The sequence below is a fragment of the Anabas testudineus genome, chromosome 15, assembly GCF_900324465.2.
Source record: "Anabas testudineus chromosome 15, fAnaTes1.2, whole genome shotgun sequence".
Classification (NCBI taxonomy): Eukaryota; Metazoa; Chordata; class Actinopteri; order Anabantiformes; family Anabantidae; genus Anabas; species Anabas testudineus.
In genome coordinates, this window is record NC_046624.1 from 13,803,898 (window position 1) to 13,815,705 (window position 11,808).

Here is an 11,808-nt window from a genome sequence, read left to right on the forward strand (position 1 = left end):
TGTGTGTGAGTGTGTCTGTGTCTATCTGGTCTCCCTGTGGTCACTCTATTGGTCTTCTGAGTGGGTGGTCTGTTTCAATAGAAGAACACTGGAAACATTACACCTACGTACACACACACACATACACACACACACACACAAAGGGAAACTGGGAATCACACCAACGCAGCACAGCAGAGGGTGGAGCAGGCAGGAGCCTTCTTCCAGATGTGTGACATTAATTTAGTTGATCCAAAACATGAACCGGTAGCTCCCACTCACTCATCACTAAAGTGTGTGCATATGTGTGTGTGTGTGTGTGTGCGTCTGTGGAAACATTCATCCTAACTTTTTAATATTCACACACTCAGAAATACATCTGCATGTTCTGCACATGTTCATACATTCCATGTAATTTGATTTGGCAAGAAAACAAATCGAGATAAGAAAAGAAGTCCTCCTCAATTTTGGACGGACGAAAAAGGTACAGCTGAGAGGACAAGGTGCAAAATTTTAAAAAAGAGGGGAAAAAGAAGAGGAACTGAGCAGGTTATGAGAGCAGTCTCCACTCTGACCCACAGAGCAGCGCCTCTGGACAATACTTCATACAATACTTTACACTAGGGAGGAGAGGGGGATACGGTGTGTGAAAAGACAAAGAGAAGAGCGGGAGAAAAAATGAAATTAAATAAGAGCGGAGGAGGAAAACGAAAGGAGATGTAGGAGGACGGAAGTGGCTGATTGGATGCCCCTAGAGATTCTTTTGTTTAGATTATTCTGCCTTTCACTTCTTTCGCTCTCTTTCCTCCACCTCCCTCTTCTCTGACATCTGAGGTAGATTACAACAGAGACCCCGGGTCACATTTGTGACTTAAACCAAGAACATATGGCGTGTACGTGTGTGCGCGTATTTGTACGCCTATCTCCATGCAGTGGGATTCCCCTCAAGTCCCAGAGTAGTGGTCAGATTTATTTTCTTGTCCATTGTCTCTTGCTGGGATATCAAAGGGCTATTGTTTGTTGATCAGCAAGGGTGCTGCAGGTTACTTGCAGGTCCTGGATGAAGTTTGCCTCTCCTCCACATCTCCCCTTTTTATCTCCTTCTCCTGAAACTGATCTTTTAAGTATGTCAACTCTACCACAGAATATCCCAGCCTCAGGGGATTAGCACTTCTACAGAAACCCTGTTTAGATTTTAGCAGATTAAGGTCGGTTATGTCTCATTTGTTTCATTTAGGCCTTGAAAAGACTTGTTTTCATGCCCCACAGACACCGCACTCTTTATTATCACAGCATGGTCAACTCTTCAAAACGCTGCTTTAATATAAAACACATGGACAAAAAAAACCCCATAGTGTACCACATATCCATAAGCCCTAAAACTAAAAAGTGAAGATAAAATAAGGAATCTCCCTATTAACTTCAGCACGAGAGCACACCTGTAAAAGTGTGAATTGACTTTATTGGATTGGCTTCACTCAGTTGAAGAAAAACAACTTTTGTCTTTGGAACGTTTACCACAGAAGAAATAAAAAGGATTTACAAAATAAGTTGTTGGAAGGACAATAGATATAAAATCATGGCATCAAAATATCTTTGACAAGTAAACAAAAAGGGAGCAAGAAAAGGCTTGAATATTTTTGTATGTGGGGCATTTTCCTCTTTTTGCCCTTTTGTTTACAAAATAATAAGAAAAGGGGAAAAGACAAACAAACACAATCAGTTATTTACAGTGCATATATTTACATTAAGGCATTTTTGCTGGGGACAAAGACTGTCAATCTGATACAACCCTCCCCCCCTTCAGCACAATGAAATAAATAGATTTACCATGATACATTACAGTGCTATATTATCTTAACACTACCTGCAGTTAACAAATACAGTTATAGGTGTGGGCTAAATCACAGCATCAAAATGGACATTGATCTGTTAGGATAGGTTTACATCATTTTGAATCTGTCCTAGAACAATACTTGCATGCCCGTGAGTGCATTAAGAGTTTTAACATGACATTTCAGTGCAGGTGAGATCCTTGTTCTTTCCTTTTAGACTAAGCAAACACTGGTGGTTGAAGCACGGTGCAAGAATTTCATAACTGTGAAAAGGATCTTTAAGTAGCACGTATGCACAAGAGGGACACTCACAGTGACCAATAACTCTTGTAGTATTTCAAGAGAGCCTTTCAAAATTTGTGAAACTATGCTTCAACAAATCATGTGTCCATATTTGATTGGTGGATACAGCCAAGTTGCAAGTTAGTTGTGTACAGAGTCAGAGAGTAAAAAAAAACCCTCAGAGAAACAATTGAAGTTCCACAAAACATCTGGATGTCTGTGAAGTTGCCTGAGCCAGGCTGTGACGTCACGACGAATGATGGGCAACCTTGAAATCTTAAAGAAATGGAATTTCTTTTCCAAGCTGAGATTCACCAGATTAAGAAATAAGAACAGCACCATGTGTGTTTAAAGGACTGTCTACACTGATCACAGCTCTGCTACTGGAGAACACATAAACCAGAGGAGGAGGCACTTAATAAGGTGTTGATGAATGGTGATGATGACACTTTGGTTAAAACATTGGAAGGAAGTAAAACACTGAATGAGACACATGTGCAGTAAATGTATTCTGAAGATGCTTAATTCAAGCTTGTGCATCAAATACAGTTAATCCTATTTTAACTAAACCTATTTTTTTAAAATGAAGTCCAGGACATGTCTAAGGGTTCTGCTTACATTTCTCTGGTTGGAAACCCATCGTAAGACAATCTGAATAATTCATGACCTAATTGCTGCTCTTTAGCAACCATCCACCTCCCTCTGTTTCTCCGTTGTCCTCATACCTCCTCTCTCTCTAAAATTAAAAATCTTTCTATGCCTCCATCTGCACCCCTCCCTTGTTTTTTCCTACTCTATCTTCCCTCTCTCCAGAGTATAAATGCCTTTAATTTTTAATATCTGAACAGCGATGATTTGTGAGATTCAGTCTAGTAGCGATAATGATCGTTCCAGTGGTGAATGAGATATGTGGGCCACATATGGCTCAAACTTAGATTACCAACTCTAGTGCAAACCGAAGGATTTGGTAAAACAAACAAACAAAAAAAAGGATATTCCAGTTATATATATAAAAACTAACAAACCAATGAGTAAAAAAACATTTGGTTTGACTAATTTGGAAACAAAAGCTTCTCCTTTATATGAAAAAAAAAAATCATGAAGCCAGTTCTATGTTAGAACAGACACAAAAGATTAGACATTTTGAGTGTTAAGTGCTTTCATTCCAGTCACACAAAAGAGTTCAAAAAGACTGGAGATACGTTTTAGAGCTACCATTTTCTGTTTCTTCTTTGTATTAGTCCAAAGAACATCTATACCAAGTATATTTGGAGGTTATGAGACCAGTAACTTCTTCTGGCCGTTATCTTTCTACTTTACAGCCTCCAAATTGTCCCACTCTGGGTTAAGAACTTGTTTGGTGTTTGAACCTTTCTAGCACATGAAAGCAGCACCAGGAGGAGCCGTGTTGTCAGTGAAAGCCGCTGAGCACCAGGCAGCTTGTAGCGTTGTAAATGTGGGAGATGACAGTGAGTGTTTCATGTGTGTTGAGATAGTGCTTGTTTGTTTGCAGTGTGTGTGTGTGTGCAAATGCTAGTTCTGGTGTCTCTTCATGTGCAGGGCGAGGTGGTCGGATCGGGAAAAGGAACGTGAGCAGACGCCGCACTGGAAAGGTTTGGCACCTGTGTGCTTCCTGTAATGACGTGTCAGCTCATCCGAACGAGCAAAACGCCAGTCGCAGCTGTCCCACGTGCACCTGTACGGCTTCTCACCTGCAGGACGGGAGAAAACAGAAAGCCTGAATGAGTGCTCTCTGTGGAACTGAGCAAACAATAAGCACTAGAATTAGAGGCTAAGAGCTGAATTTATGGGTCTCTCATATTATATGAGCACAGTATGACCAGACTTTATTGGGTGATCACACTGTAGGTACTGATAATACTGATGACACTGCCATTAAAACAGTTGCTAATTCCCCAACTTATGTGATTCATACAGCTGGGTGGAGGAACTGGGAGAACAGGCTTTACTGAAAAGTCCAGTTGTCTAACAACATATGCAGTCATAACACAGTCAGAGGCATTCAAACGCTAAAGCTGCACAACTTTCCCACGGATGACTACTCTGTATTGCCTGAATTAGCTTTCTGAGCATTTCTCTTTGACAGATGGACATTTTTCTGTGACTTTGTCATTCAAATAGTCTTCAGCTGCAGCCACGGGAGTTTTGTAAGAACCAGCTTGACCTGTCACAAAGTAGGCTCACCAAAATTACAAACTAAATGCATATTTGCACTCACCTATGGTGCACTCTATTCACGCAGATAACAAGAGGCGAGATAACATCTCACTGAAGTTAACAAATGGTTAACTTAAACAGTATACACCAACAACTGAGTACACCCATTGTCAATATGATTTAAATGCTAAATAATTGCAAATGCTAGCTTTGCGTCAATGTCAAAACAGAAACGTTTGACTGATTTAACTGCAACAAAAGTTCTATATTTAGGAACCAACTGCAGCAAAAAGCAGGACACCCTTCATTAGTGAGATACCATCTCATTGTCTTGTTATATTCTGCGTGTTTGCTTCCATCTTCGATGACATCCCTGATCCTCCAGGGCATGGATGATATCAGTCTTGCACAAATCTGTTGCAAGATGTTCTGTTGATCTTCACAAATCATTCTTTTTCAGCTGCTCTTTGCTGTAGGGGGTTGTTACTCTACCTTCACTTTTAAAAATACTCCAACGATGCGAGATTAAAGTCAGGGGAAACTGTTCTTCACTCTTTTCATCGTTAAAAGATTTTTAGAAATTCAATTTTTGCAGGATACTTGTGTTGGACTGTTGGACAGTCTCTCATTTGGTGTTTAGGTTTATGAATTTGCCTTCATAGTGTTTTCTATAAATGCATTTATGCAGCCCTGTGTCAGCAACGGTTGGCATATTCAGTAGCTGCAGTAGTCCCGGCCAGGTCCAGGCCAAACAAGCTGGACTCCATCCGATCCAAACAAATTTATTTTGGTTTCATTTGACCATAGATTGAACTGCCAAAACCCATCAGGCTTTCTTCATGTCCTTTGGCAGTTTCCTCTTACAGTTTTGCTCTGTTTTATGAGCAATGGTTTTCTTAGTTGTCTACTGATGCTCTCCTGCCTTCATGAAGTCACCAGCATTAGGTCAAAACTGAGAACACAGTTTCCTTTAATTACTTTGTTGATGCAGTTGGTCTTAAATGCATAGTTACTTTTGTTGCAATGAGGTTGGACTTTGGCCCCTGTAATTTCAATGAAGTCTATCTAACCTGTTTTTAATTATACTATACATTATACTGATTAAATGCCCTTAAAATAGTTCCTCTTTGAACCAGATCACGTGTACAGGTGTGTACTCAGTTTTGTTGCACACTGCATGAACGACAACAACAGCGTCTCTTTCCAGTGTCCTCATTATAATGCTTAGTGCACAGGCCTCAATAGGAACACCTTATATGTAATATTTCAAACTGAATTGGAGCAGAGTATTAATCTAAGCAGTAGAAATCTTCTCTTGCTAAACTGAACAAATAAAAACTCAAAATCTAAATGTTGGATACCTTAGTAATAGAAAAAAGTTTTTTATTTTGTAACTTGGATGAGCTAGTGCTTCAAAAAAGCATGGCAAGCACTTCAGCCACAGTAAACCTGTTACGAAATTACGTACAGCGTCGCCAAACTTAGAAACACACACCCAAAACTATACACAAAGAAGAGAGACAATGAAAAGACGCTGAGAAAAAAAAAAACAAAACAGTGAACTGAGAGTCTTGAGCTCTTATAATACACTCGCAAACACATGCACCCAAGCTAACATACGCAAACACACATACATACTATACACACACAGACAGAAATGCACAAACAATCAGGGTAATGGATGTTGATGGAGATTAGAGTGGGAACTCCCACGGGGACCCAAATGCATTAGGAATCATCTCATACAGATTACTGACAGGTGTGTGTGGACTTGTCTGTGTGTGTGTGTGTGTGTGTGTGTGTGTATAAATGTGTAAGTGTGCATTCAAGCAGCTGAATAAGAAGAACAGAATGAGTAACAGGCAAAGATGGAAATAGAAGAGAGAGGTGGGGGGGGGTGAGGCTGGGTTGAAGGTAGGAAGGGTGGCACAAAAATCAGAGGCGGCAATGATTAAATGAATCAAAGTGATTAAGCAAGAGCATTAAATGAGTACGACTGACAAAAGCAGGGAGGATATGAAAGTTGCTGCTACATCCCTCTTTACGTGTCGTGTTCTCATCTTGTGGTCTGTAATAACTGCAACAACCACAATCAGCCTGCAGCATGAATGACGCCTGATCTAATTGTCGTGTCATGTTGCCAGTACTCGAATGTAAGGCACGCACACCCACAATGATGTTCTGAACAACGAGTTCAGCTCGAGTGGAACAGATTCTAGATCGCCAAAGTCGTAACAGTGAGTTTGTGCGTATTTGTCCCGATGAGCGAGGAATGCGCAGATATCAAGGGAAGATTTGTTTTGTTAGCTGGAGTTAGGTGGGGCCCAACACCTAAGCGCCCTGTTTGTTGACTTTGCTCATCCAAACTTAATGGTTCGAATGTCAACATGAAAGGAGACACTAACTGAAAGGAAGAAGAAAAGAATGGGAATAAAGAAAAACAGACGAGATCGTTTTGTACATGCACACACACATATCGTATATAGCGTCAAACGAGCCCTGCTACTGTCAGAAAAGCAAATGAAAGTATTTAAATGTCCGAACAGCCACTGAGATCCTGAGAGAGATGGCACCACACGTCTCGAGCTGACCACATAGTCTGAGAGTCATCCCCTGGCAGAAGTGTGTCACTTCCACCTGTTTTGATGGAATAGTATATTGGGCAGAGGATGGGAATGGGGTAGGATACATTTACACACACATGCCAGGAACACAACACTCTGCCTAGCAACATGGTGCCAGTGCAGATACCGAAATACGAGTCGTGTGGCCAGCGTCATTTTTTTTTGACAGGTTCCCGTTTAAAAAAGATGCATTCGTTAGAGGAATGTCTTACCCGTGTGAGTCCTGAGGTGGGCTTTCAGATGGGATGACTTGGTGTAGACCTTCTTGCAGCCTGATCGCATACGGGGAGATAAACACAAACAGAAGGCTTAATCCAAATCCAAAGAATTCACGTGTCAGATATGTTTTTACCCAATATACTGAGCTGTGGTATGCTAGAAATTTTAACTAATGAAGAACAGAAGCTTTTTGGGAGGAGATATAGTAAATATTTGTTTTGTGGAAACACAAAAACTGCTAACACTGACTTTCTTAAAGTAAATGTAAAAAGCGGTAGATAGTTTTACTGAACCACATGCTATTACTTTGTTGAAAAATGACACCTGTCAGTTTTAAGTTCAGGATTATGAAATCTTTTCCACACATAGTTTGTAGATTACAATGTCAAAAAGGTCAATAGGACATATAATAGATATTAGATATTACTAGTTTCTGATAGGAAAATGATGAAATTCAATGTACTGCAGAGAATGAACACTGAACAGCTGCAACAGTGTGACTAATACATTTGGATGAAGTGAACCTATCCTCATGTGGATGAGACGGATCTGCTTCATCTGACTTTAAAGAAGTTAGACGTGTGCTAACATGCTGCAGGAGGCTCTGCTTAAGCCTATTTTACACACTGCCACAGGCTAGTTGATATTACATGTCTTCCACGTAGCTGCACATTGTATAGCTACAGTGTGCGTGTGTAAAAAAAAAAAACTTAATCTGTGCAAGCTGTGACTGTATGCACATACTGTGTGCGTGTGTGTAAGGACAAATCAAATGACTTATCTAATTAACACACCCACACGCTTCATTCCACAATCATACCAGTGATGATTTTAAAGCCACAACAATGTGTGAGCTCACGGCTGAGAGTGCCGGAGTCATTTGAGGTGTGATGATACATTTACAAAGTAGGTTTTATACCAGTTAATTGAAAGGCAGCAATTGATGGTCTCTATTGCCAAAACATTCAAATTCCAGGGCAGCATGTTCTGTGCTGCGGCTTCAGTTCATGTCGTGAGTCATAGGCCTGGGAAAGTCGTTCAACGCGAAACATATAATTTCAAAGAAATGCATGGGTGTCTTAAAATAAAGCTGGTTTGCATAAAGCTGACCTTAGTGTGCGACCAAAGATTCACCTGACCGCAGCGGTGTGCAAAAATAAACACACTCGCACAACAGTGACAATAATCAGCACACACACATATAGAGTCAGTGTAGTCGCGCTAACCTGGGTAATCACAGTGGTGGATCCGTCGTTTCTCCAAATCAGGGTTGTTCCTCCGGTTGTAGCGAACAGGCACGGTGGTCTGAGCTGTGTTTGGGGCTGGGGTTGTCGCAGGGGCTTGAGAAAGGACTGCAACTGGGCCTGGGACTGGTGCAGGGCCTGTGGTGTGGGGCATAGCTAAGCCACCTGGTCCTGGGATGGGTCCGAGTCCAGGGGTGCTACCTGCCAACTTGGAGGCAATAGTGGCTGCGTAAGAGGGAGGAGGGGACATGGTGTGGAGCAGCTCCTTCTGCCTGTCAGGGCTGCCGGGCTCAGAACTCGGCGGAGAGGGCGGCAAGTAGGGAACCTGCTGCTGGAGGAAGTGGGGGTGTGCCTGAGCATGAGGATGTGTGTATCCTCCACTGCCCAGGCCACAGTATGCAGGTTTGGCAGACTGCTCCTGTTGAGATGCAGAAGAAGCTACTGGCAAACTATGGAAAGGAGTGTGGACTGTGGAAGTCGAAGTGTGCTGTATCTGCTGCTGCTGATGATGATGATGATGTGGGGCATCCATACCATTACCATGGTGATGGTCCAAGTCGGAGCTCAGGAGCTGAAACAGCGAGCCGCTGTTGTCATGATGGTGGAGAGCATGCTGCTCGAACTGTGACGACATTTCCTGTTTGACAAACACTTCTGGCACTGAATCGCCGCCTCGGCCGCCTCCTGACTGATTGAAAACACTGGTGAAGTCCGGTAAGCCTGTTAACGTCATGTTTATGGCTGAAGTTTCCATGGCAATGCCACCAGGTCCGTGCCCCGATGTGCTGCAGCTACTTGTGGTCGGAGTGTTGGGGCAGTGCGGCTGTAGGCTGGGTGAGAAACACGGAGAGGCTGATTCTGTTTTGATTTGAGTGAGACCTGTGTGGCTGTGTTGCTGAATGGGCCGTGGCTGCTGACATAAGCCCATCTTCAGATAGGCGACGTCAGGGAGGTAAAGATTCATGTTGAGGGTGTAGGGAGCCCCAGTGTGATCGTCAGTAAAGAACTGATCCACGGCGGATGCCCCGTCTGTGTGTGACTTCTGCAGGCTGTCTGCAGGATGCGTTGGGGGAAGAGGCTGAGGGGAGAGGTACCTGTCCATTTCACACTTCGTCTGTTGCTAAAAAGACAAAACACACAAAGTGCTGTTTAGAAACGCATCGAGTTACGCTCTTAAAGTAAACTTGGGTTAAATAAAATCAAGTGCTTCTTATGAGTCACCATGAGGCTATTCTGGGACACTATTTTGGGAAGACAAAGGTTTGATAGGACAGTCACCACTAAAACATTTATCAAGTAGTTATCAATAGGCAGTTGCCACATTCCCTCTCTGCTTGCAAGGCTGAACTCACAAACCTACCAACCCGTGAGGCCATTTCTGGGACCAGATCTCATTTGCACATGGTGAGAAACTAAAAAAGCAGCGTATTTGCTGCCTGCGCTGGCACCACAGGTGAGCAACTTTATGAGAAACAACGCCATGTCCATTTTCTAATTGATGTGAGCATGAAATATCTAACTGGTCTAAAAGTTAGGGAAGCCCTGCAGCAGAGGATGAAGCAGCAGCATGAAAGGGAATGGGGAAACACCCATGCCTCCCTGTCCGCTGCTGCTGCAGCTCCTGCTGCAGCAGCAGTAGTCTGGGGATGGACTGCTATTTCTAGGCTCCAGCTGTTACATCCACCTCTCTCCTCTCCTGCACAAGTTTGCTGTTGGCTGGTGACAGAGTTGCCGGGACCTCTCTGTTTCAAAGCTGGAGTCAGTTGTTGTCCGAGTGGTATGATGGTGAGACTGGGGACGCCAAGAGGAGCCCAACAACTGGTGGCCAACTGGCTGGCACAGAAAACATGCGGCGAATGCGTTTGCAGGCGGAGCAGCTCGGCTTCGCGTCCAGCTGGTCGCAGCCTGTTCGCGCATCACCGCAAATAGTGCACGACTGATAATCATCACGCTGCAAGGCCGAGTGAAATTTAAAGGCCAGCATAAAAAAAAAAAAAAACAAACACAACCCCCCCCCCCCCCCAACAACCTGGATTTACAACCAATCTGCCACGCCCATTCAATGAAATACACCCGAAATGTGATCTCCAAGCGCGCGTACCTGTGTGTAGTCATTTAGTCCAGCCTTGTCCGTGTCCGGGATCTTGCAGTCCAGTCCGAACAACGCCGAGTCCTCCAGGGGGAATCCAGCGGGCAGAGTCGCCTTCTGCAGCGGGTAGAAGGGGTCCTCCTGCCCGCCGCCGCTCATCGTGAGTGTCGCGGCCATGAAGCTCCGACGCAGCAACGCCAATGATCAAAACGCACACACACACACACAAAAACCCCCCAACAACAACACACAGGAGGATGCTACAGCGGACTGGGGAAGGAGTTGAGCCGATGAGGTGGAGTTATTAACGCGTGCCTGTCTGCTCCATCTCCTTCCACTTGTTTCATCCCTCCACCGGCCCACAGACAGTTTTCTATCTCCTGGTGTTGGGCGGAGCGGTCCACTGTAAATACAGCACATGCACCGCCCTCCAAAACCTTTAAAAAGCCTTTGATCATTCATTCACCGGCCACCGCCCTACTCTCCATCTAAATACATTAACCAGGGTGTCGTAACGTGTGCACAGGAGCAGCCAGGCTGCACAGAGCTCTACAGAGAGTTAAAGTCATGTACCTGCTGTTTTAAACCACATATTCCTGCGATGGTTTTATAAAAATGTACAAATCTGCAGTGGGCAGTGAAGCCAACAATACCACAGTGTAGAAGTACTCTGTTGTATAAGTACTGCATTCATTGTTTTAACTCAAGTGCTGAAATATTAACATATAAATATAAGTATTGTACTTTTTTACCACTGGGAATGGGAACAATATTTCACAGACAATATTTCTATCACCAGATTCTGAACATTAAAATGTATTTCTTCCAAATATTTGCAACAATATACATTTTTCATTATGCCTTTAAACGAATAGTCCAACTATTTATATGACACATGAAGTTAAAGATCTCAACATCAGTAAGGTATTTTAAATATTTTACCAGGACTGTGTTGTACAGGGAAAGAGATGGAGTTTACCATTTGTACCGATTACCAAATGCACAGTGATCTATCCTCCTCCGCAGAATGAGGTCCTTTATTATTATTTGCATAGCACAGCACACATTTATCACACTCTATCAGTTTATTATGTAAAATTCCTTGTGCTATGTAAACTCCAAAATAATATGACACACAAATCACATAGTATGTTCTAGTTACTTCATAAATAGTGTGGTGTATTATAAAGTACTGGAGGAACATTTAGAAAAAACGCTGGAGTAAAATAAAGTGGCACAAAGGGACAAACACAGTTTGTCTTTACAGTATCCCCCTGTCCAAGTTTAATATGATATCAATGAGAACATGATCTGAATTGGAAAAACATATACATGTTTCTATGTATGTCTACAGCCAC

The 11,808-nt window shown here is 42.9% G+C and overlaps 1 protein-coding gene across 1 annotated transcript; it reads right to left on the reverse strand.

Moving 5' to 3' along the window:
• Positions 1-1,421: 1,421 nt before the first annotated feature.
• klf5a (Kruppel-like factor 5a) lies at positions 1,422-10,818 on the reverse strand. The gene is made up of 4 exons (XM_026356119.1): positions 10,463-10,818; positions 8,344-9,481; positions 7,111-7,170; positions 1,422-3,808 (listed from the first exon to the last, which is right to left on the reverse strand). Exons 1-4 carry the CDS (start codon positions 10,625-10,627, stop codon positions 3,630-3,632), a joined length of 1,542 nt encoding a protein of 513 aa, XP_026211904.1. The 5' UTR covers positions 10,628-10,818; the 3' UTR covers positions 1,422-3,629.
• Between the last annotated feature and the right edge of the window lie 990 nt (positions 10,819-11,808).